The sequence below is a fragment of the Brugia malayi genome, assembly GCF_000002995.4.
Source record: "Brugia malayi strain FR3 genome assembly, contig: Bm_v4_Chr3_scaffold_001, whole genome shotgun sequence".
Lineage (NCBI taxonomy): Eukaryota > Metazoa > Nematoda > Chromadorea > Rhabditida > Onchocercidae > Brugia > Brugia malayi.
In genome coordinates this window covers 6,607,812-6,634,469 of record NW_025062477.1, presented here as the reverse complement: position 1 = coordinate 6,634,469, position 26,658 = coordinate 6,607,812, and the positions used below count along the sequence as shown (strand labels likewise).

The following is a 26,658-nucleotide window of genomic DNA, read 5'->3' as shown; positions in this document are numbered from 1 at the left end:
CACTAGGAAACAACTCTTTCTCTCCCTACCCTTAAGTGAAGTGAGGAGGAATGTGACGTGATACGACGTGATGGTATAGTGCTATGTCACTAAACGAGAGGTGTGGAGATGATGAGTTCGATATCTGAACAGTTGTGATGCGTATCATAGACAATAGTGTCCTCTAAGAAGTTCCGATCCATCACCTCCGTTCATTATCAGTGCTGCAAGAAATTGGGTCGGCTTTCTGTTCAGGCGATCTCACACTAAAGGTAGGAATAGGTAAGCTATACCGCTAGCCTCTTTGATTGATTATATTATATATCGAGAGTTCAGCATGAAATTTTATACATCGCTATATTGACAAAACATATAGATAAAAGATAGAAATAACAGGAGTACTGTAGTCGGGAATGATTCCGTGTATACAAAAATAGTGACATGATACATATAGAAATAGATGGAAACTGGAACTGCGTCTATGGGGCATAATTATAATGAGGTATTCGGAGGCAAGCATAACGTTTTACGCACAAGACTATCCGCAATACGTTCAAATTGTAAACGATCTTCACGCCACATTTTTGCTGCATTTACGTTGGCAGCACTTTCATCATTCGGTTCTAAAGACACACTTTTCGTTGTAAATGATAATTTTAATTTAACTAAACACAAATTGGTATATTGTTCATATCAATAGTAATTAAATAATTTTTCCTGCGAAAAATCTATAAATCAGTAATATAGTTAAAAGATACTCACCAGCAAGCATAGATACAACAGAAAGCAGGATTTTTTCGATGGACTGTACAGGAGACCATCGTTCTGCGCTTGACTCATAGCCAGTCGGATCATCACCTGGAGAATGGAGAATACTAATACAAACGCGTCCGTCCGGATAGATGTTTGGATGAAAAATGTCGCAAGTAAATTGCATTTTTGGCGGAGAAAGAGGATAATCCTGAAATAAACCAATTTTAAATTTAAATTAATTCAGTTAAATTCGCATTAGCCAAATGCAAGATGAAAGATGAAAAATTGATAGCATATGAAATCATGAAAACAGGAAAAGATTAAAACGAGGATTAGGTGAAGTCACTTGATCACATGAAAATCACAATTTGCTGCAATCCTTCTTTATCGAAAATATATTTTATTATAAAAGCATGGACATACTCTGTTAAGCATTAACACACTAAACTCATTCATCTGTTAACAACTGAAATCAATTAATTGAAATAGTCAGTATTAAATTATTTACTTTAAATCATTCTAGGAATGGAATGTAAAAGATAAGATACATATAAAACTGAATAATGAGACTAAATACCTGCGGGAAAATAATCCTTGCTGGAAAGACGCCATTCTCAAAACATGTCTCATCCGGTCCTGTGATTAGACACTCCCACTCGAAAAAATTATCTTCACTGATTGGTCCAGCAATAATCCCTTCAGGTGGGTTTAGCGTCAATTCTGCAACAGACTGCCTTCCCAGAAGCATAAATGTTGTGCGCACACGCATGTTCATTACCTATCTACTTTAGTTACTAACAACAATAATAGGATTATAAAACCTGCTACAGTTGCCAATCTCCTTTCTATAATAATGCACGCGAGTGCTTTATACTTCATACGGGATTATCATTATTTGAGACATAACTTACGCTTGTACTCAGCCATTAATCGCTTCAGCGCATAACCTGCCATTTCGTACTATCTGAAACGTCTTTATAACGCTTAACTTATTAATCATATATATATATAAATCATCACAACGAATCTTCCAACTAATGAAATAAGCGATCTGGTTGTGCTATATAATGTCTGCAGCAAAAAATGGCGATGCATGGATTAAAACAATAAGTGGTAAAGAACACTCCCCTAGCTAAAGTAGTGCTTTTATATTACAAAATCTAAAAGAGGCAGCAGAGGCTTATCTTTGGATAACAGTACTAGTAGCATACTTCAACAGTTCTCAACATTAGGCAACAAAAGATGCAGATTAGAATAGTTGATGAACTAACTGCCGCGATGATTGCTTATAGTCTTGATAAGCACGGGCGCACAATAGTTGGTGGTAGTATATTTGATGTTCAATACTCGAAATAACTGATGGAGTTTTTGATATAAAAGCTGTGAATGCCGAAACCCACCTTGGAAGTGAAAGTGGTTATTGTTGGATTATAAGCCTTTTTTAATTAGTTAAGAGATCCGTATGTGTAAAATACTTTTATGAATAATCTTCTATCAACAAGATACATGTTAATCAATCTAAAAAAGAAAACCATTACCTAGCAAAACCAAAAATTTTTTCCTAGCTGCAGAAATAACTAAATGAATTGCACCTGAATATAAAATTTTCTTCCAAAATTCCTTCCACTACATTTATGAATTTATACAGATAACCCTTTTTTGTCATCTATTGTTTACATTCCATGTATGAACGTAGGACATTTTCCTTACAAATAAATTGTTCGCTCCCTAGATAAGCTCATGAAAAAGCACGACGAAATCATTGGGTATGCATGAAGAATTTCATAATAGCTTTTAACTACATATTTATTTATCAGAATGCAATTCTACAATTATTAAACACAATAAGATGAAAATTTGATAATATGCTCTTAGCATTTCTAGAACTTGCAGTGTGCTATAAATTCCGTCCAGTGCAATGTATATCTACAAAAAAAAAAAAAAAAAAAAGAAAAAGAGTTATAAAAATACAAATAGTTCATGAAATTTAAATCACAAATGATAAAATGCATAAATTATTGTTATTGCTTCAGAAGTTCCGAGAAAAACCAAAAAAATTCTGGAACTGGTTATTAATGAAGGATAATCTCTTTATCTGTACTAGAAATTGTTAAAAATTATATCCCGAATTCCAAAAATAAAAACTTTCATTTTCTTTTAACAATATTCTATGTCTCCATAAAACACCAACTGAGAGGATCTAAATACTAGTAAGTATGGAGATAAAATGAAAATAACTAATGAGTTGAAGAATGATGCTGTTAAGTTAGATAGCAAAGCTCATCTATTGGTTCGCTTCTCCTTCTTAATAAAATTAATAATGCCATTTGTGCTAGAGTCATGAGAACTGCATTCCACACTCATTTCAAATTCTTTCTGGATAACTTTTGCCAGCTGCTTACCGAGCTCAACTCTAAAAGAAACAAAATTAAATACCAATTTAAAATATGAATCTACAACTTCGAACCTTATTCCACTTAATAAAATAAAGAACTAATCACGAAGAATAAACTGTACTACGAATACTTGCAAAAATAAATTGACATATTTCTCTTTAATGCAAGTGAAGATTTTGGAATGAAATAAACATAGAAATACGCTCATGCAAACAAATAAATAAAGCATAGAAAACAAACCCCCACTGATCGTAGCTATTGATATTCCAAATAATACCCTGAACAAAAATCTTATGCTCATATAGAGCAATCAAAGTGCCAAGAGTGAATGGAGATACTTTGGGTAGTACGATTGAATTTGTGGGTCTGTTTCCTTCAAATACCTGTAAAGGTGAATATCATTTGTTATGAGCATAATATGTTTCCAATGTTAGGCTATAATTTTTTTGCAACAAATGAGATGGATCAACAGTCTCATACTCTTGATGAACTACAAATGAAATTAATCTTAGCAATGAGTAGCAGCATTAAAGACAAAGATTAATATGTTCCACACATTAATTGTAGCTTGTACTGGACATCAGAAAAGATTAATAATTGCGCTACATGCAGTAAGGAACAAATAAAGTATAATTATGCATGACGATTGTTGATGCTGCTACTAAATGAAAAATTGAGGAATATTTCAGTTATATTGTAGTTGAAGCGATACTATATTTTTCAAAAGTTTAGTTGCAGCAAGAAATTTAGAATTTCGAATCATCGAATTATAGTTTAAAGCTAACTTTGTGCGGTAGTATCTCAGGAATTTTGTCAGCGCTCATTCCTGAATCTTTTAATTCCTTCTCAGCTTCTTCCTGTGTCTTGCCTTTCATTAGTGCTTCTGTCTGGGCTACGAAATTAGACAGCAAGATCTGAATCACACAGTGACTTAAAAAAGCAAAAAAACCGTTGTGTTCCCATATATCAAAATAAGACGAATCAGTACTAGCACAGCATGGAACAGTTTTGAAACATTCAGTTAATTATAGATTTTCGTTACATAAATAAAGAAATAGAGCATTTAACAAAATTATCACAACAATGAAATGTATAAGTACGTACATCATGATGGAGATTTTGCCTTATCGGATTTAGTGATTTTACCGGTGCAATGAAGTCACAAGGAACAAGTCGAGTGCCTAAAATATACAATTATATGGACTGGTTGGAAATTCAAGCCGTAGACGATAAAAAATTCAGACAACCAAACAGAGTACATGGAACCAGAAGTTTATTTTAACCCATCAGAGCTTTGCCTTTCACAGTAATGGCAATAAAGACAAAAACAAAACAAAACATACCTTGATGTAGGAGTTGGTAAAAAGCATGCTGGCCATTAGTTCCAGGTTCACCCCAGACAATTGGCCCAGTGGGAAAATCGACACGATTACCATCCCTGGAAAATTGAACAAACTATGAGGCATTTTAAATTATTGGAAACCTTAATGCTATTATAAATGACAAAGAAAGATAAGGATAAAACTGACCGCATCATAAATTTTCCATTACTCTCCATATCACCCTGTTGAAAGTAGGCTGCGAATCGATGTAAGTATTGATCATATGGAAGGAGGGCATGTGTTTCAGCTTTAAAGCAATTGATGTAAAGGACACCGAGTAAAGCCATAATTATTGGTATCTGCAAGAGAATGCTTGTTTTATATATTTAACAAAGTAGTTTTCGAACATTTTTGATTTCTGATTATCAGGAGAAGTGGACAAAGCATTCTTGAGTAATACACCCTTGCAAGATAGATGATGTCATTATCAAAAGTTTCTTAAGTACTTTCATATTTCATTGTATATATAAAACAAGCATCCTCTTGCAGATACCAAGCAAAAGGAAAAAATAAACAAACATTTTTTTCAATTGGTTCATTAAGAAAATGCTCGTCAGCAGCACTTGCGCCTTTCAACAACTGACTAAAATTATCGAAACCAATATGTACGGCAATAGAAAGTCCAATAGCAGACCACAACGAATAACGGCCTCCGACCCAATCCCAGAATCCGAACATGTTATTTTCATCAATACCAAACTCACGAACTTTTGGACCATTCGTTGACAATGCTACGAAATGTTTGGCGACTGCTGCAGGATTCTGTAAATACAACCAAAACATTTCTTGGGGTAATTTCAACAGCTTCCTCCAAAACATCGGCATCATCTGTTACAAAGCTTTACATACCGTATATGACTGCAGTTGATAGTTGAGACCGATCGCTTAAGTTCACCAGACATATGTAAGAAAGAATTTTAAATATAAATTTTTTAGTAATATGAAGTACCACTGCTTTGCTCAAGAACCACTCTTTAGCCGAAGTAGCGTTGGTTATTGTTTCTTGTGTTGTAAATGTTTTCGATGCAATGATAAATATTGTTGTTTCGGGCTTAATTTTCTTCAGCACCTAAAAAAGCCAAAAGGAAAAGATATTCAGAAACAAAAAACTTTTTTGTGCAAGAATTTGTATTATGAGTATACCTCTGCTAAATGTGTACCGTCGATGTTGGAAACGAAATGAACGTTTGGTCCAACCTGATAGTGCTTCAGTGCTTCTGTTACCATTAATGGTCCCTGGAAGTAATGTTGCAGATATTTCAGTAGAATTAAATCGAAAATTTCAAATTTATATGGAGTGAAAACAAACCAAATCTGAACCTCCGATGCCAATATTGACAACATCAGTAATTGCTTCACCTGTATATCCCTTCCAAGTTCCACGGATCACTTGGTCGCAAAACGTTCTCATATGCTCCAGTACGTTATTAACGTCATCTGTCACCTACAAAACTATTCAGTAGGATCTTTTATTTTCCCATTAACATGGTCAATTCCATCCAAATGATTTACAGATAATAAAAGGACATTTATGGATAATGATCTAAAAATAATCACATATAAGAGAGCTAAAAGGTCCACGTTATCAATTTTAATTAATAGGTGGAATAGTTCGACACAAGAATAAGCTATTAGATCTTCAGAAATGGGATGCCTGTAAGATTCACTCAAAGAATTAGGCAATTGTGATGATTTGCAATAAGCCTAACTGGAGGAACTACAATAAATATTTCGATGGCAATAAATTACAACAAACATATTGGTAATATTTGACTAAAGGGCTTACAAAAAATTCCGAAAAATAGTGCTCAAAATAGAAAGAGATGGTTTTACATTTTGTCCATCCAATGTCAGAGGTTTATTGTTAACGTTCCTTAATGCGGTGTGCAGAACAGCACGTCCTTCAGTGAAGTTGATTTTTTTCCCGCTGAACATATCTTGCCTCATATTCAGAACGTTCCTTGAATTCGCCTATAATAATCTTTTCAATCCCATTCTTCCTTTAAACTCTAAAATTGTATTAATTATAAACATCAATTATTGATTGCTCTCAACAACGAATATTATCAATATACAACTTCATATATAACTGCATCCCAATTCGTTTCTTCTAGAAATTAATGCAATGACAGATTAACTGCCAAAACAAATGCTCACTAAATTGAACAATCTCTTCATCGTTTCTTCATTGATAATATTTTTTGAATAATCGAATAGAATCGGTCCATCTGGTGTATCCATTTTCAAACTGCAAAATCTTTTCGATAAAAGCAGTAAAGGGAAAGTTCTTTCCAATTCTATGCTCTTAATATTTCCAGGCAACTAACCTGTATTTTTGAAATCGTTGTGGATCTTGCTTGAACAAATCAACCATCTTCAGAAACTTACATTCCGATTCAAAGTGTTGCTGGAGTTGTATGAATGCGGAATCCTTATGTAGCGACATTTCGTTTGCAATATGACGATTGGCTGCAATCTACTTCGTATATTTCCTTAAAATTGTCCTATTAAACGACAAATGGATAATAAGTATCAATGAAACTAACCTTAACATAAATTTTAAGGAAAAAAGACCACTATATGCAATTCAATTTTTATAATCTGTGAAGTTTATTCACGAAAGTTTAGTTTCATTAGTATGACTCAAACATATTGCTATGCTAATTACAAAGAGGTATTCTTTCTCTTTATCGAGTTAGTATCTCTCGAATCTGCCCTATCACTTATCAGCTCGGTGCTTTATCTCCTCCTCTCTCTTCACTACAAATGAAGTTTTAACAGAAAGTTTGACAAATTCTTCGGGTTTGGTGGTCTGTAAAATGATATGTGAAAGTCAGTTTTAAAGTTAGATTTAAATGATCTCAACAATTTTGAGTCATGAAAGATAAATAATTATGTTAGTTTAGTAATCAAGCCGACCTCCTGCTCCCATCCCTAAAACCCATGCAAAATACGCATGTGTACATTCAACACGAAAATCAATGCGCTGTGTCGGACTTCCACTGACTGATGTAATGTGTAACAGAACAATACTGCTAGAGTAGAGTTTGCTTTCACAACTACAATTTCATCTTTTTCTTGTATTAGTTTAGTTATATTATTCAGGTGTACTGCAAACATTCCATATTCACATTATCGTTTTTAATCTACATAAAGTCTTTCAAGTGGGTGATACATTAATGACCGATGTTAGAGAAATTCACCCGAATTCGCACAATATTCAGCAGCAGCTATTGCAAATTCAAATGGATTATGAAAGAAAAATTAGTTCTCCCCCATAGATATTACAAAATATGCTACATATGAAAGCAAGAACATTTATTGCATTTCATATTACAAAGGGGCACTAATTTTATCAGCAAAGTTAAATCTGACATACTACCTATTCCCTTGATTGTTTGCGATGCTAAAGATAACAGCGTAATCATCGGTGGTATCTTCTTTAAAGCTCGAAGCTGAAGTATAGCTACAGTTCGTAGTTCTGTTCGTCGTCTTATCACCCAGATATATGCAACCGTTTCCACCTGCAACTGTAACCTAACCCCTCTTAGTTTTCTATGCAATGAACGTTAGACAGCAACAAATAGTGAAATTTGCATAAGATCAGTATGTCAACCCCACGTCATTTTGTTATCGAATTAAATGCTTCAACATATCTAGCATACTAAGAAGAAAGTGTTTAAATACCAACCCTGATGGGACAAAACGATATCAGTCAATTGATCGCTAAAGCCTAGATTCAATTTTGGAACAAATTTACAATCCGAATAATCTTGTCGAACATAGATGTATTGTCTTAATATTAAACTGAATTCAATTCAGTCAGCAAAATCAAAAGGGTAAGATATTTGAAAATGCGCGTACTATAACTTATCAAATTCACTTGGTGTCCCTTTTTAGGTAAGTTCGATTTATCAGTGCAATTTAAAATTATATTTCATTACATAACAGCATTTAAAAAACAACGAAAAACAAGGGACAGAACAATGAACTTCAGATTATATTTATCACAGATTACTAACAAATGCACAAACATTCACTCAGGAACTTCATATTACTAGCTCATTTTACGTAATTTCCCAACTGGGAACATTATTCACTTTGGAAACATTTATAAAATTAAATGATATATTTGAAACAATTACCTTTACCCTGTCACGTATATGTTACGCAACTTAGATTTAAAGATACTTTACAACCTAAAGATCAGACGAAAAGAATTCATTGCTTTAACGCAAAACATTCTTTCTCCGCAGTATCCACAAAATCTGTCTATAACTGTTGTTGTTGGAAGAGTCAAAGCTCAGTTTGTCTTGCAAACATAAGGGAATTATCAAAATCAGTGCAGTATTTACATCGTGCCGTTGTTGAACCGTATGGAAGACACGTATGTCCGATACATTCGCAACAACCAGTATGAAACCACCGAAGCATCGATGCACCAAGAATCTATAATTATATCACTTGAATTATCGATTTATAGGAACTAAGTAGAACCGCTTTAAACTTATACAGATAGATGAAGATCAGAAAAACACAAAAAGATAAACATACCAAACACTGTCGACTGCATTGCTTATGCGACATACACTTGTCAAGATAAACTACTGTGCAATTCGTCTCTTGGTGAGTTCTTCGCAAAGCCTTCATATTTTGACCTATAATTTCTTTACAGCTTTTTCTTCGAAGAGTTTTTCTGATGACCAAGAGTTCAACTGTGCAATAAATACAAAGCAAAAAGTACTGTCATAACACATAATTACAACAGTGCAAGAATATACCTCTGCGGTCAAACGAGTACTCACGCAAAGCTGGAAATGTATATGTTGTGCCGACCTTATTCACTCTAAAGTAGATTCATTTCAAACTGGAATATTATTTATGCATAAGATGTAGTTACTTAATCATAGAAGATAAGCAGCTAAAGCTGACATGCAAAGTGATAACACTAAAAATACAACACATAACTATAATTTATGCTGAATACAAACTGAAATTTTGATTCTCCAAATTTATTTCGAGATTTTCTCATAAATAGGAACATGAAACAACCAGATAAAAAAGCAAATGAGCTATTTCATCCATAGTAAAATTCCAAAATACATACTTAAGAAAAAAACATACAGCGCAACTTTGTCGAAAACAATGATATCTTCATCGTCTTGATCGAATCGATCAACATAACTGTTTAGATGCACAGCTTCTTTGTGTGGATTACATAGTCCTATAATACAAATTGGATAAAGCTGAATTTCAGCTGAGCAAATACCAAACTATACCACTGTACATTTTCGGTAACAAACATGGCATGACGCTTTGAAGATTTCAACTGCTCTTCTACTGACTCTATTATATATTACTAACAATAAAAAAAATGCAGAACAAAATAAAATGAGTCGTAGCGTTTCTGAAAATATAAGCATCACTTAGGCTGTTGTTAATACTGTTTTGTTAATAGTGAGCAGAATTAAATTTGTGTAACATTACCCTTCAATGCGCGATAATACTTTTTCAATTTTGACTTTAAACTGCAGCTGAATCCAGCTTTGGATTTTGGCGCAATAAAAATTCTATTAGGGATCCTTCCAGCAATATTTATCTCGTGCGACACAGTTAAACAACATTCATTCACTAATATCATTTAATAAATGACAAAAAAGATGACATACCAACACAAGCGCAACATTGCATATATTGCTTATCAAGGCACTGAATGCATTCATTGCAACAAGAGCAGTTGTTATGCAAAATACTGTCACGATTGATGGAACAGTTGCAAGCTTTCAGCAGCATACACTTACTCACTCGAGGGCCACATTCTGTCTCGTTACAATCCAATGCTGCTTGCAAAAGATCCTGTAGAAGTGTACATAACACCAGCAACGGCACCCATCCGATAATATTTGCTACCATTTCATTCTGAATCATATCAGTCTGATCAGTGAAATATGTCTTTAAGTTGCTCATAATCGTACTTACACTTAAACGACAAGAATTATTTTCGACAAGATTGTTCTCGATTCGAATATTATGAAGGCTATATCAGCAATAACTAGTAACCTTATCGATCAAAGAGAATAACAGCAATCCTGATGAGTAATTCAGTTGACATCGGTGTTGCAGGTATTTCAATCCAAATCTGAATGGTACTACATATTCAGTTCTAAACTATTTCTGTCTATCGCCCATGTTCTTCCCCTCTCCGTTTATTGAAAAATAAAAAAAAAAAACAATAATTTAATGCTCTCAAAAAGAAAGACAGTGCTAATATCAGTAAAAAGTAGAAGACAAACGTAGCATGACAACTTAATTTTTGCAGCCTACTTTTGTTTAACTTTTTAAAAATTTTTTACAAAAGAGTTATAAGACGTGAAAGTAGCCATGAGAAAAGAATATTTTGGACAATAAAACTCTAACTACAGGAAGAGGAGGCAAATAGAACTGTCATCACTAAACCATGAAAATAGCGCTGGTGTTAAAGCAGAATGTGATAACAGGAAAAATGTCAAATTTTGGGAGAATAGGATGAAAATGGCTTGAGAGAATTTTGGACAAAATACTATTCTATTAATTATTTTTAGAGCTCTACATGGCTAACTCTATATTTCAGATAAGTTTATGTCCACATTTCAGTCTTTCTACATTTACATATGCCTAAGCATTTTCACTAGGCTTAACAAAATGTGCGTGCCAACACTTACTGTAACTTATCTAACCTACTTAATTCTCTCTCTCTCTCTAATTCACAACTTACCCATCCTCTCTAATCTCATCCCACTCATTTTAACTTTACCTTTCATAGAAATTGAATGAACAAAGAAAGGAAAAGAAAATGATACGAAGCACTGCATCTGTCAATAGTTATCGTTGTGAATGAGAGTGTTCAGAACATGAGAGTACAAAGATGTCGACATGCCACAAACAACATATTGCCAGAGAGGGAGAGTTGCGAATTAAACAGATGACAATTCTGTGTTGTCTGTATCGCTCACTTGAGTACGTGTGTACACGTACGCTTATGTTATTTGTAAGTGTATGGGGTGTGGTAGGTAAAGCTGGGAGTAGAACTAAATAGTTGGCAGTTCGGGTCATCCCAATGACTGTAGTCATTGTGATATTATGCATCGAGCCATTTACTTAGATTTGAATTGATGTACCAGAGATTGATCCATTATTTAAACAAATTCTTGTGTTTATTTCGGCCAGATTCATTCATTCATCGTTTAAATCTACTTATTCCTTCGATTTTATTAAGAGGAGGGAAAATCTAATTATTTGCGTCAGAGATATCATACCAATAGTATGTTATAGAAACAATATTCGACCACTTGCTGATTACGAAACTGAAAACTTAGTTGGGAAAGTATTTGAGAAACGATAAAAGCGTATCAATGACAGAGTTTCATTATAATAGTAATGCTGCAATTGAATAGTTCAAAATTTCGTCATCTTTCTTTTTAATTAGACTGAAATTGTAAGCATGAGGAGAGATGACAGTAAATTTCAAAAATTTTCCTCGCTACGTTCTTTGAATGGTTACTCTCTTTCGTCTAGATTTCTCAGTCAAACTGCCCTATTTAAATGTGTTTTGAATTTTGTGACCATACTATCTTACTAGAACATATATTTTGCAATTGAATTTACTTTTATTTTTTAAGTATCACAATTATAAAATATATCTTAACACTGATTAGCCAATGCACACGTAGTTCATCATGTGTTTGCTACTCGAAATGAAGCAAAGTTTAGCAAAGGAGAGTAGATGTAAAGAAATAGGAAAGACAAGACTAGATTATAAGATGGTTCCATTAAAAAATAGCTGTGAATATCTTTTCAAGTAAACATTTTTCACTGTGATTTTTGAAATAATAAAGATAATTTTCTATTTTCTAATTTCTTATTAAGAGACCTGACCGTTTCGTATCAGCCTTTGTAGCAATTTGAGAGATATTTAATATATAGTAATGAATTCGGCTTGAATATGAGGGATCTGTTGGGCATACTTAATCTTCATTAGAATTAGGACATTAGTTTGTTGTGCTGCATAGATAGTCTATTTCACAGTTGCTATAGGCGCCATCATCGGAGACAAGGACCCTCACTCCTTGTGATGGCCAACAGGACAGAAGGGTAAAATGAGATTACGATCTGACGGAAAATGAAAAGAGAATGGATATCATTTAACCACCGAGCAGCTGTCTTTTCTTCCTCGATTTCATATATTCAAATTTGTATTGCATTGTTCGAACTCTTTCAACAGTCGAACATTTTCATTAAACGGAATCTTAACTTCATGAAGCATTAAAACCGCAATGCTGCCAAGTGACCTCAAGAATTGTTTCAGTATTTTAGAAAAAGACATAAAACTGTTTGTTTTGAAAAGTTTATAACAATCGATCAGATTAGCAATCGTCGACTGATCAGGTAAGTGATGTGATATGATTGGGTGATTACTTGACCGTGCGGATTCCATAACAAAAAGTAGCTCATATCTAGAAATAGATCATGTTCCCAGAATTCTGTTGGCAGATGGACCGAGCATCAGACTGCAAAAACTCGATGCTCTATTTGTCTTTATGCATGTGTAGAACTCGTCTAGATTATTTATTCGTTTTCATATGCTTAAAATTGATTCAAAATCGGAAATAGAGACTGGAAAGTCGCTATTCTCTGCCTTCAAGAAAATTCAAAATTTAATTCCTTTATGATGGCTGTGTCTCCTACCTTACTTCTTTTTTAAATGGTTCTACTGCTTACCTGTTAATTTTTCCATCCTCTTTGGCTTCTGTCTCCACTTTGCTAAAGCACTATAGATTTAACAAAGACGAGACTCACCGCAATGGCAAACTCATTTCTGCTATTTGATGTATTCATTCTTTGCCTGAAAGGAAAGCAAATTTTTTTATAAAGTCAAGCTCAATGATTTCTGCAAAATTTTCAACCAGTAAACCAATCTACCTATCTGTGCACTTTTAATCCCTTGATATTACTATTTGAAATCCATTCCATCTTCATAACTGAAATTTCTTGTTAAATATCTCTGCTGATTATTTCTTCACTTTTTATTATTCAAAAAAGATTTGATGACAGCGTTTCGAGATTTGATCTGTCCAAATATAAACAAATTTTGTTCAGTAGTTTTGGCGAGAGAAAATACGAGTGGATAACAAAAGGAGAATATATGTAATGTAGATAGTTAGATAAAGTATTTTGTCGACCACTGTTCCAGTTCTTGGCTCATTACTTTATGATGCGAGGGACGCAGGTGCAATATCGCTCTTATAGCATCGATTTGTCGTTTCTTTGATCATTTAAATTGTTATTTTCTAGTGCTACGAAAAAAGTTAGTGAAGAACACACACACTTGCTAATACGCCTAATTTTGGGAAATAATATCTTGGAATAGAAGGGATATATGAAGAACTGAATTTTTTTTATTTTTATTTTTCTCATTTCAAAATCTATTCTGGAAAAGATTGAAACATTTGGATGACAGAATGTTTGTAACCTGTCTAGGCCTGGTGCTGGGATTAAGAGGTGAGAAGGATTCGTTTCTTATAGGAAAGCTATCATTTGAATGCAAATCATCCTAACAGCATCTGGAGTTATATGATAGAAAGGTATATTATTAATAATAATCCGTGCTTTAAAGCATTTAAAATAAGGAGAAAAGGAAGTGATATGCTAGTTTAGACAAAATAGCTTTTCGAAAAGAAGTAGTAATGGACTCATCCAGTTGCCAGTTATTGCTACAGAAGTCATTGAAAAAAAAGAAGCTACCACTTTTCATTTCCAAGAAAACAATCCATTTTTATTGCTGTTGCAAGTTTGAGTTTAAATCCATTCACTATCCTGGCGACAACCTATTTATTTTTCTTTTTTTTTCATCTATATTTCTGTCTGTTTCTTCTTATTCATTTTTCTGTTACGATTATAACGAATAATTATTCAAAAGAGTAATGTATTGGAGATGGGATGTTTTTTTTTTTTTTTTTTTTTGAGAGAGAGAAGATTCGAGTAACAATTCTTCATAATATAGAATAATTTGTTTTTAAGAAAACTTGGTTATCTCAGCTGAGCTGCCTTTTTAAATTTTAATAACCAACTTAAAGGTTGGATTTGTAACCATTTCCTTTATAAATCAGAATTGTGTTTGTCATTTAGTTAATATTTCGGATCATTCTACCTTATCTGTTTTTCTTATTTGTTCAAATTTGAAATTATCTGTTGTTTCATAGTATTTCGATTGTAGTGTTTCTTCTCTCGGCACTCTTTCTCTACTACCAGTTAGTAACACCAACTGAAGCGCTTAGTTCACATCAGTATTCACTTATGAGCTTGAGTGCGCAAATGCTCAAAACAGTTTATCATCTTAATGACTGCTCATCACTGTTAAATGTGATCTCATTCCCGCCAGCTCCTTTTCTTGTGTAATATAATTTCTTCATTTGCATAAAAATGAATTTCAGTTTTGAAAACTGGAAGGGAAAGAAAAGGGAATAGGAATAAGGGAAAGGAAATTGGTGATAAGCATACTACATCCTTCAAAACTATCCGGCAGCAATGTTTTAATATCTTAAACAATAGATTGCTTTTGAGACCCGATGTCTAGATATGCGCAGTTGTAGCTATAATGCCATGTGCTGTAATTTGCTGATAAACTTTGTGTACAATGCCAGCTGATTGAGATGAAACTGTATGAAACTGGTTCTATTCTCAGAAAAACAGAACATAGCAACAAAAAACTCAGTTATTCATTGCAGTTGTTTTGATGGACAGTATCAGTTAATAAAATTATCGTTGTTTGTACAATGAATGTCATACATGGGAGATGATGAGACGACTCTTTCTGGAATACTGCTGAAGAAGAGGAAGAAGGAATGTTTCTTTCAAGGTCTTCGGGAAATGATTCCTAATGGAAAATTCAAATTTCCAAGAAAAAGAGGTCTGTCATTTGTAGTAGCAAATTTAGAAATTTAGTGGGCTATCTCTCATATCTTTAAAAGTACTGAATTAAGTAATTTAAGTGCCTGTCCATATATGAAGGGAGAGGAGCAGGGAAGAGGAAGAGTGAGTAACGGGGATGATAGTTGAAGGGGTGAGCTCTTTTTCACAGAATAATTGTTATATTTGATTTACCACATATGCTTCCATTGGTCAAATGATTAGTTGCTTCTAATTATTAATTAGCTTGGGTTTCCCCGATCTCTCTGCATAACAATTCTTTTCTCATTACTATCTTTGCATAAAAGATTGTCACAATGAGTGAGAAACGGAATCTTAGTAATATCAATTGCCTAAACACTCTATGAAATGTCAGGGTAGTAGAATTTGCAGAAGCGTTTATATCCGGAGCACTGCAATATTTATCTTCAGAAGTTTCGAATTCAAAAAGGTAGCACTCTTCTTGTAACTGACATGGTCAATTCTGACAATTTATCAGTCCATGAGGGGGAAAGCTCGAAAATTGGTTAAATGAAATGTTATCAATCAGGACAGTTGTACAAAATAGTGATAGTATAATGCATAGGTAGCAGCAAGCTGTCCGAGATGATACATTTAATGACAAAACTAAAAATTCGATTTTGACAGTGAAGAGTTGAAGTGCCTGTTCCTGCAACACTTGGAGGTGAATGAGACCCGCACTAATTAGGTTGATGGATTGCATATTTGCATTATTTAATCGGTTACTATGTTCCCTCTTTTTTCTTATCCATTTCTTTTCTTTTAGTGTAGCGCAAGCAAACCGATCATTATATATCGTAGCTTAGTTTTTATATTTTTGAATTTTAAAATTAAGTTGGGAGGGAAGGAGGAGATATAGGATGGGGTGGGTAATAGGGAAATGAGAGGGTCTGCAAAAGATCCAAAAGGAAAGAGGTTGATGGTGACGAGTCGGCAAGGGGTGTCCATTTGGGGTCCATTGAGGTTCCCGCCAAGCAGAACTCTCCCTAGCCTTCGCCACTATATATATATATTGAAAGAGGGTGACAGGTCGGAGCTTTTGGAGGGCCCTGTAAACGACCCCTCCACCTCACGGTTTGTTTGAATGAACACCACAGCTGTTTCTCTTCCCGCCCGCCTTTCTCCCTCCATCATGCTGACATTTCATTCCCCTCTGGTAACTTATTTCATCCTTTTCATTTACCCATTCTTACCGCAGACTTACCTTCCAACATGCGATCTTTTTATTCATCGGGACATATCTCTAAGGTCCTTTCTTAAGCAATACATGCAATCTAGAGGTCATCAGTGAGTTGTGAGCCAACAGCTCTCCATCATAGCACATGTCTCTTTAACTGAGGAAGATGTATCAGACTGGAAAGATTAAGAATGGGATAAAGCTTTCAAAGTGCACAAATTTACTAAATGACAAAGTATCGGATAAGCAGTAAGGAGCTATCGAGAGGTAAGGTTTCTCATGGGAATGGTAACAAAAGAACATTTGCATAACTATAACATATCATAAATAAAACTAAGGTAAATTAGTGAAGAGATGACCGTGGTAGATGCTCTAGTACACAACTTCACACATAATAGGATAGTTCTTAAGGAAGCTTTTTCTGCATATGTGCTTTCCTGATTTCACTCATCACTCCGGCTATTCAGTTATGCTTCAATTTGAAGAGGACGGTGTACGTGAAACTGACGAAGAATGTGAGAGGTGGTGGATTGTCCCCTTCTTCCACAGGATGGAATGTAGTAGTGAAAAGATGCGGGAAATCTCTGGGGAGATAATCATCATCCAATGCCACTCCCGAGTTTTAGCCTCTTCTCGAAAGCACACGTAACATTTCAGGACGGATACCCCTCCTACTAATCATCCGCAACATATGTGTTGTCTGTCTGTCAGTCTGTCACGACGGGCGCATCCTTTCTCTCGATGTGCAAAGAACAGAGCACATCTCTTCCTCCTTTCCCTCCTCTCTTTTTCTCCTTTCTGATCATTTATTCAGCTGGCTGCTATGGACTAGTTCATGGACTGTTTATCTCATGTTCTCTCTCTCTCCATTTGTAGACTCTCTCCTGTGCATTTTGTTATCTGTGCTTCCTCTTGAATATAATAGTGAAGGAGTACATTTTTCTCTTTTCTCACCACATGTGGAAGAAGAGAGCGAGAGACGGGCGGGTTTAAAGGGCTGTTTGTCTATAGGTGTCTGCTCTGTTGCTAGTAGCAGTTGTGACTGACTGGAAGAACCGATCCGATCCGAACTTAACTGAACGGAATGGACCGGACTGACCGACTGAAGAGACAGTTTTATGGGATGGGAGGGGTGAATTGTGAGGAGAATGTTTATATGAAAGGTAATTATGTTGTTGCAGGTGTCTCTCAGGAGAAAGAAGGAACAGTGTAGGCCACACAGACATCATTCTGGGAGTTATCCTGGCTTGACCGCGATTATCACCGTCACCACCTATCACTTGTAGTATCACGGATCGAATGAGCCAGAAGGGTCGGTTGGCTGCCGGCCCTGGTTATTCTTATTGCCCCTCATTATTGTTATTCCTTTCGTGCAGTTATCGCCATTTGGCTTTTCTTACTGCTGTCATTATTAATACTGTTGCTCATATATTCGTCGGTGTTATTGTTGGCCGTATACCGTCCGACAGTCTCTCCAGTGGATATCCCGCGGAGAGTCACCGCTATGAGTAGCGCTGCTGACGATGGCGCCGATGAAGTGAAAGTCTTCCGCAGGTTTGTCCAGTTTGATTCCCAAATTCCTCTAGCAAAAGGTAGATATTAGGGTATATTGTACTATTGGCGTCTTGTAAATTTCTTTCTTTTCTGTTGCTTTTTTCTTGTCATGTCGTCCAGTGCTTCCGAAAAATCATAAAATTTAAATAAGCAATATTTGACAGGTGAGTGAAAGAAAGGATAGGAGGAGGGGGAAAAAGTGAGGAGAATGCTGTGTCAACCAGCAAACAAACTTTATGAGAAGGACCGTTTTGTCGGCTTCCGATATTGCTTCTTTATTTACTTTCTCTTTTCTTCCGTATTTGCTTTTTCACTTTTTGAGAGTTTGTAAAATTAGATATGGAAACCAACTTCAATCGTTTTATAGAACTTTTTTTACCGCTGTTATTCAGGATCATTTCTGGGAGAGGTCTTGAAATAGTTAAACTAGGACTGTTCATGAACTAGAGTGTATCATTTTGATGTATTTGTTATCGTTTTCCAAATCTGTATAAATAAACAGTTATAACTTCATTATATTTCTATGAAACACTACAAAGATGATTGTTAAAATCACATTTTTCCCAAAAATTTATTTCGGACTCTGTGGCTGTCGTTACTGCTTATCTTTGTGGTGCGTCCGGAAGAATTTTTGCTAGATGCATTTTAGTGGTTCCCAAAAAATTTTTATGAGGCATACCCTTATAGCTGTGAATGTTTATCACAGTTCTTATATAATACTTTATAGCTAACAGACTTAAGCAACTGTAATGTGCTTTTTATGATGTTCATATCTTTTTATATTCGAATGAAAACACGTTCTTTGATTGTTTTACAAATAAAGTTTTCATGCATTTGAAGTAGCAAAAAGTGCACCTTTTATCTTTTATCACTTAGTTTTTTTTTTTAGTTAGAACTGTTTTGTGGAACTTTTTTGTAATAAAAATAATCTATGTAGCTTTCTAAGACAATGTGACACATTTCTTCTCTTTTTTCTTGTTTTCATTTTATCTGTTAAAAAATAGCCTTATACCTTTTATAATAGAGAAGAAAAGCCTATTTAAACTCTGCGTTAACAATCTAAAATACATCTCTGTTTGATATATATTTTGTTCGTCATTATTTCCATATCAGACCTTTAACATTGAATCCTTAAATAGGTATATAATATTGAGTGAAATATGAATTAACCACTGGCCATTTGCAAATGTGAAAACTATGGATATAAATATATTAATACGTTATCATACGTAGTAAAAAGATGTTAGGAATGTTTTTTGTTACCTTTAGGAATTAATCGAATTCAAGGTAAGTTTTCTTACCAGAAGCAGTGACTAATTAAAAATTTTACAGATAACTGTATTTTACAGAAATGATGCGGATGATGTAGAAACGGCGCAGTCATCACATCAGTTAACAGAGGACAAAAAAGATGTGGCCCTGGAGACAGAACTGGAAACAAGGACGCCATCTTCTTCTATTATCGGTTTGACTTTTGTTAGAGCAATAATTATTGATTCAACGGGATATCCGAAAACTTCATCTTGTTTATGAACAGTCAAATTGCTCCACAGAAAGTCTATCTTGTTATAGAACTTTTTAAGTACAATTAAAAAAAATTACTGACACTGGCGTAGATCTTAATGGAAAACATTTTGAATTCTGTTTTTGATTCATTAACCAGACATCAGCGGTGGACTATACTACCTCTTGCATTTTCCACTTGTCCTTCTATAGTTTAATTTAATCTGATTATGGTACTCGGTTTTCGACCGCTGAGCTTAATTCAAACTTTATTCCAAGTCAAAATATAGTTTGAAATTAGGGGAGCTAAATAAAAAGGATACGCGATGAAAGTTAATGCTGTAAATTAAGATTATCCATAAATAAAAGGTTTGGTTCTGTCTACTCAGTTTTTCTTGTTACATAGACGCTATATTAGAAAACTTTCAGTTTGGTTGAAATTTTGATTTCTAAATTCGATTTGTTTCTCCATGTTTTTTCCTCATATAATATCACTTGTTATTCTGCGTTTTAATTGTTTCTTACCTCTTTCTGCTTTTTAAGTATAGTTTGCTGCTGTATATGTACATGTGGCCAATCAGCTATCTCCACTATCATCAGTACGTTCATAGTTACTGTTACTAACCATGGCAGCATTCGTCCAAACAAGATAAAGTTGCTTCATAATTTAGAGAAGAGGCAGTTTCTGTAATAACTATGTGTAAATTCACACCGTAGCTCATCTCCGTTTTTGTGCTCCATCATCCGTTTGGTTCTTATATGTTCAGGAGTTGTTAGCATCACAGCTGCTAGTCTTTTCCATTACATTTTATCTGTCATTTCCCTTTCGTGCATATATTAACAACGGTATGTTTTGAGCTGTATTATATAAGCATTTCGCTGCTCCGTCTTTAAGTGAAAAGGTAGACATCATATGGAAAGCGGTATGATGGCTGTGGAGTGATAACGAGTAGTAGTAATGATACCACAAAAAATGATAGATTATAATACTAGAAGATAGGGATGCATTAGGAATTTGTCTAAATTCATGACAAAAGCTAGAATATTCTTGATGGTACAACGACTCAAACGTTCTTTTTCTCATGCGAGAGTCGACATAACATTCAAAACAAATCTTTTATAAAGGTATGTGATGAGGAGTTAAAATTTAACCATAAGTTCAATGAAAGATAAAATAAACTGCGAACTAGGGTATTTATATCCTGTTTTGCAAACAATTTATACTAGTAAAAATCGGTAACTTTTTCAGTGGCAGATTCTCTTATCTACAGTCATTTGTTCTGATAGTATATAGTATATCGTTATGAAAACTTCGCACATAATAATAATTATTTTTTTTTTTTTTTTTTGTGAAATCTTCAAAGCTATGAAAACGGAAGAGTGGTAGATTAGAGAAAAGTCAGCAAAGGCGATGAGACGGACGACAATTGAGAGATTAAAATGAAGATAATGTTTTATATTTTTTCATATATCTCGATTTATTGTTGAAGGATTTTATTCTTGGTTTTTTATCCTTTTTAGTAACACATTTTTAGGAAAAGGGATATTCCTTTTTGCTTTTTTTGTGCCTCCCACATCTGGCTTTTTTATATTCACTTCATCTTGTTATAATAATTTATATGAATATATCTTTGAATTGTAGAATGACTTCAAATATGAAATAAACCATAATATGTAGAAAATTATCATTTCTGCTTGGAATGTTAAGGATTTATGTGACGGTATTATTTCCCTACTTGAAAATATCATCATTAACTATTTTTTCCTTGGTTTTTTTATTGACCATTATCTATCAGTTTTAATTAAAAAAAACAATGTAATCTGTAAAAGAAATCAAATTTTCGAACCTGTCATTTCATTTGATTCCTTTGTGGTCGCCTCATCCAATCCGTGCTTGTCCTCCTCAAGTATTTCTTTCTGTTAACTTTCTCATTTGTTTTATTTGGTGGTGACACTTTTATTCACTTTGACTGCTGTTGGTGCAATCTAAAAAGCATTTCAGCAGTGAGATCGCATGAGCTGTCTGTTTTGAAAGAGCATTCTGGATTGTTGATAACCTCAGGTGCAAATAAATTTTAAAAAAGGATCTGCGGGTTAGCATCATGAGAGGTCACAATGGCACATTAGCCTGAACTGGCGCAGTTATGTTCATTAAATAACGCATTTTATTAGAATCTCGAGATATTCTTATTGTGCTTTATATCATGCCCTGCATAATTTATAAAGCTAGTGCTCCTTTCAGGTTCGAAGCCTGGTGCTTTCGTGAAGCCATCGCCGACTTTTCCAACTTTTTCAGCCGCCACTCTCTCTCCAACTTATGGGCCATTGCCATTGTTTTATCCATTCTTCCTACCGGTGAGCTTTTTTAACTCTATAATGTCTGCTTTGATATTTTTATAAATAGGATTTGATTTCTCTTCTATGGAAATGGAACGTTTCTGAAGAATAAAGCGGTGTATTCAGATTTTGTAGAACGTTAAGATATAAAGAAAGGAAAGGAACTGAAGAATTTAGTACCATGTTATCCCTTATCCAGAGAATGTCATTTCCAAAAAAAACCGGTGGTATTGGCACTACATTGCTTTTAGACTGTTCTAAACTGGCTTAATATTTAGTTTAGATAAGAAGGGATTAGAGGATGCTTGTTGTGTTTAAAAAAGTACAAATTGTTTCGTAGCATATTTTCATGGATGAGTTTGCCTGAACAAGCTAGAAATAAGCCAAAGAAAAGGGGTAAGCTAGAATTTCTGAAGAATTGGCAATTAATAATCGGAATGCTGCTCAGATGAGCACCAGAAACGCTTTCAAAAAAATGTGTGAAAAGAATGAAATGTGCGGTGTGGTCCCACTTTGGAATGAGCCAAAAAGAGCTCCTCTGGATGATTGATGCACGTCGATTATGTATAGTCTTGGGCTATTGGAGGACTGAGTTATGAGTTAAGATTTGCTTAGAAGCAGCAAAATGATTGATTCCACGGCAACAAGGACTGAAAGCATATGAGAATGAAGATGAAAACGAGAAGTGTCTGAAGGCTTGCTTTGCTCTGTTTCTCTTGATTGAATGCATCAATTTTCAAAATTTACTGTTGTTCTGACTAACCTCTGCTGGACACATAATATGCTTGATTGATATACTGGATATAGGCTTTACTTTGTTAGAGTATCAAAGCAGGTCAAAATCTCTGTCTTCCTTCTCTCCACCTCTTCTAGTTTTACTTCTCCCATATATGAAATTGTTCCCTTACACATCGAGTTTAGAAAATAAAGTATCTTTGAGTAAGATCAAGTAAAAGGATTAAGGATTGGTTAAATATGTGACTACGTGTCATAAATGATTTACATACAAACTTTCAAAATATTTTCCAACACCAGATACAATCGAGAAACAAGAGTCATTATGATGTTAGTAGCCTCTCTTCACAAGTTCTGTATTACCAAGCATGGATAGCTTGTATGTAATAAAATGTTTTTTGATGTAAATCTCGAATCGAATGAAACATAAAATTTATGGAGATTCAAACGAAGACAACTTTTGTCGCCTGAAAGAGAATATAATTATTGCCAGAAAATTCTACTCTTGTATATTCTAGTAGGACAGAATGAAGAGAAGAACGCATGAGAAAATCAAGCTCCCCAATTGGAAGAGGAAATTTACGAAATGAAAAAAGAGAAATTATGAAATAGTAGTAGTGATGCATGAAATAGATTTCTTTCCTGAGCCTTTTATTTTGAAATGTCATGTGCTAAATAGATTGCATAGTTAGAGATGCACAGAGGAAATTTGAGAACAAATGAAAATACCGCTGAAGTGGAAGAATAGTATTAAAAGGTTAATTTTCTATGGTAGGTAATTTTCGGAATAGAGCAACATGGAGAAGAGAAGGAGAGAGCTTGGAGAAAAAAAGTAAACAATATGATTATGAAGTTGATACATAAATGAACAATGGCGTTGACTGACTCAATTCGTTTCGAATAGTTAATCAACTACAGTCTCTGATTTTCTCTAAAAAAGATGTTGGCATGTATTATAATTATGCAGTAGATGAGTAGTTCTGTTAGATAAACTGTTGTTTATTCATTTGCTTGAGGAATATTGTTATGATTCTTCCAGCACCTTTTGTTTTTGTTCAAGATTTTGCTTAAAATACAGTTAAAAGTTTCAGCATTTACATCAGTATTAATGTATCCATATTAAATATATAAAAATAGTATACATTACAAATTTAGTGGTAAAATTATTCAAACTTAGGATAGGAAATAATAGGCTACTAAATAAAAAAAGAAGAGGCATCTAAGACAAGCACAGATAAATAAACAATTAAATTTATTAATCTGATTCATAAAGGAAAGCATTTCTTCGATCCAAAGGATTCGAAGTTGCGCAACAGTAAATATCAAATTATACAATTGGTCATAGCTGAGCAATGTAGTTGGTTTTTCATTCGTACTTGCTCATGGTCATTTAAATTACATTGATTTAAGTCTCAATATCTTGAGATTGAGGATTATTGGACAGGAAAGGATGGACATTATTGAGATAAAATGGTGCAAATTTTCATATATGACTTCCCAGTAGCCTATGATTTGATATTAATAGGTATCACATAGTTTCAGGGATAGAAGGAAATGTACTACGTGTTGAAGCTCGTAATTGCTAATTAAACTTAAAAATAGTCATTATTGATTTGGAAACAGATTGCTGAATTTTAGAACCAGGCTCCTTATGGTTTGCCTTTCGGTAGGATGCCGAGTGGACCGATGGATGCACGTTCAATGTCGCCAACTTATGCAGCATTCGTTATGCAGCAGGCGGCACAAACTATGTCACCAACCTTCGAAATGTATAGAAATTTCCCTTTTGGACCTGCTTCTCCGAGCTCCCTCTTCCAGGTTTTTGTATTTTCTTTTCCATAGTTAACATTTTTTAGTACTTTTCAATCCTTTCACAGTTGCGGGTTCAATGAACTGGATATGTTAGGGAGTTGAGTAGAGTTGTTACTGAGGTCTTAATAGTTGGGCGAAGGTGTTCCGGAGGAGATGCGAAATAGAGAATATATTGCCATATTGGCATGAGTCTATTGAAGGGTAGTGGAGTGGGTGCGGCTACCCCCAAGGGTAATCCGTTGGCGGCAGCTACAATGATGCGCAGTATGCAGAATGCGGCTGCAGCGGCCGCAACATCTCCGCATCCACTGAATTCAATAAACCAAATGCGATTACCTCAGATGGGTTCACCGATCACCTCCATGGCCAGTAACTTAGCCCAGCAGCCGAGCAACAATTCACGTGGCAGTGCTAACAACAGCAAGATTACGAAGAGCGAAATCAAGCCGCCCAAAGTTAAGGTAGGTATTATTTCAACTTGTTCTCAGTCTTTTCATAACTACCTCCTTCATTTTCTGTTGCGATGAAACTAACTTCACATTCATACTCGCTCTTCATGCGATATTGACAAGCCAGGTGACGCTCGTTCATTTTGCTTTTGGTTTTATAGCAATTATGGAAAATCACGCACTAAAACTTTTAATTTGCTTCTAACAGTCTATAAATTCTGATTTATAGGAACAGCACATTAAGAAACCTTTGAATGCATTTATGTGGTTTATGAAGGAAAATAGGCCGAAACTGATGGAAGAACTAGACTATAAAGAAAGACAAAGTGCGGAATTGAACAAGGTTACCCAGTTTAGTCTGAATACTTTTTGTGATCTAAAGCAAAATCCAAGCATTTGCATTTTTTTTTTTTGAAAGTATTTGAAAATACTATAGGAACTCGGAAGGAGATGGCATGATTTACCAAAAGAAGAACAGCAAAGGTATTATGAGCTTGCTAAAACAGATCGTGAGCAACATATGCAGAAATATCCTGGATGGTCGGCTCGTGAAAATTATGCAATCAATAAGAAGAAAAAACGGAAACGCGATAAATCTGCTGGTGGGTGAGATTACATTACAACATGATAGATCTTATGGATTTTCACGCATCATTCTGCAGATACTTGTAATCAAATTTATTCATTATATTGGTAATAATTTACAGATAATGGTGAACAAAAGAAATGCCGGGCTCGATTTGGTGTTGTAAATCAAGATCAGTGGTGTAAACACTGTAAAAGGAAAAAAAGATGTCTTTGGTATCGCGAGGTAAGCTGATCTTTAATTCTTCATTCATTTTTGATGCTCTTGTGTTTAGATTAGTTGAGTGTGGATGAAATGAATTTGTGGATGCCATAAGTATATTTATTTTAATATGCAGATGGGAACACATAAAGCGTTTGTTATTGTTTCTTTCTTAGCATTACTTTTATTCGTATATTATTATTAGTTATTAGTGAAAAGATGAAGGATAATTTTGGAGCCTAGATATTCACTCTTTGTGTCTTTTCACGATAGTAAGCTGGTATATCGAAGGCTGGCAGTAATATGCATTTGCTTTTTTTCATTGAAATTGTAATAAAATCCCTCCAAAGGACAGAAGAGGGAAGAATTCCGGATTAGCAGGGGGTGCCATCGGGAAAGTTAGGCTGCCACCACTACCCATTTGTTTTCGCGTACATATTTAGGCATCTTCACCAGTCGGAGTGGTTTCCTCGACGACACCAGGAACCCCTGGTACTCCGTCTTCACTGTCTGGACCAGCTGCGGGTGGTGCATTGAGCGGTCGTGATACTGATTCAGAGAATGATATGGATGCTACTGCTGCTGCTGCTGCTGCTGAAAGATCTCGGTCAATGTTAAATCAGGTACCGAAGGAGCAGCAGACCACTCCTCTTATTTGCCAGTAGCCCCTTTTTGTATATTTACCACTCTAGGCTGTCGGCATCTATTTTTCGTTAGTTCGGGATCTAAAAAATTTCCTTTGCAAGATAAACCACACTCTTACTGAATAGTCATTCGCTCTTTGTAGCGCTATACCTTCACATCGCAAAAGCGTCGCGAAACGAAATAG

General features: G+C 34.7%; 3 protein-coding genes across 5 annotated transcripts; 1 reads left to right on the top strand and 2 right to left on the bottom strand.

Moving 5' to 3' along the window:
- Window positions 1-471: 471 nt before the first annotated feature.
- Bma-ubc-14 (Uncharacterized protein) lies at window positions 472-1,686 on the bottom strand (the record flags this gene model as incomplete). The annotated part of the gene is made up of 4 exons (XM_001900952.2): window positions 472-602; window positions 742-940; window positions 1,310-1,452; window positions 1,644-1,686. 4 exons carry the CDS (start codon window positions 1,684-1,686, stop codon window positions 472-474), a joined length of 516 nt encoding a protein of 171 aa, XP_001900987.1.
- Window positions 1,687-3,012: 1,326 nt separating this feature from the next.
- Window positions 3,013-10,438, bottom strand: Bma-gpi-1 (Uncharacterized protein; the record flags this gene model as incomplete). Its single annotated transcript, XM_043080201.1, has 20 exons — window positions 3,013-3,145; window positions 3,369-3,511; window positions 3,914-4,042; window positions 4,233-4,309; window positions 4,472-4,566; window positions 4,658-4,809; window positions 5,030-5,272; window positions 5,460-5,579; window positions 5,654-5,746; window positions 5,820-5,954; window positions 6,344-6,481; window positions 6,668-6,758; window positions 6,838-6,979; window positions 7,893-8,047; window positions 8,198-8,317; window positions 8,832-8,959; window positions 9,065-9,168; window positions 9,292-9,356; window positions 9,635-9,734; window positions 10,180-10,438. The coding sequence occupies 20 exons, from the start codon at window positions 10,436-10,438 to the stop codon at window positions 3,013-3,015; spliced, it is 2,622 nt and encodes an 873-aa protein (XP_042936135.1).
- Window positions 10,439-18,156: 7,718 nt separating this feature from the next.
- On the top strand, window positions 18,157-26,658 carry Bma-pop-1 (Uncharacterized protein; the record flags this gene model as incomplete). Of its 3 annotated transcripts, none has more annotated exons than XM_043080199.1 (10): window positions 18,157-18,206; window positions 19,556-19,671; window positions 21,952-22,064; window positions 24,420-24,599; window positions 24,935-25,054; window positions 25,272-25,385; window positions 25,479-25,644; window positions 25,750-25,853; window positions 26,273-26,452; window positions 26,617-26,658. In XM_043080199.1, 10 exons carry the CDS (start codon window positions 18,157-18,159, stop codon window positions 26,656-26,658), a joined length of 1,185 nt encoding a protein of 394 aa, XP_042936133.1. The 3 variants fall into 3 exon arrangements, with proteins under 3 accessions (XP_042936133.1, XP_042936132.1, XP_042936134.1); XM_043080198.1 differs by having other exon boundaries at window positions 24,794-25,054; XM_043080200.1 differs by lacking the exons at window positions 18,157-18,206; window positions 19,556-19,671; window positions 21,952-22,064 and having other exon boundaries at window positions 24,453-24,599.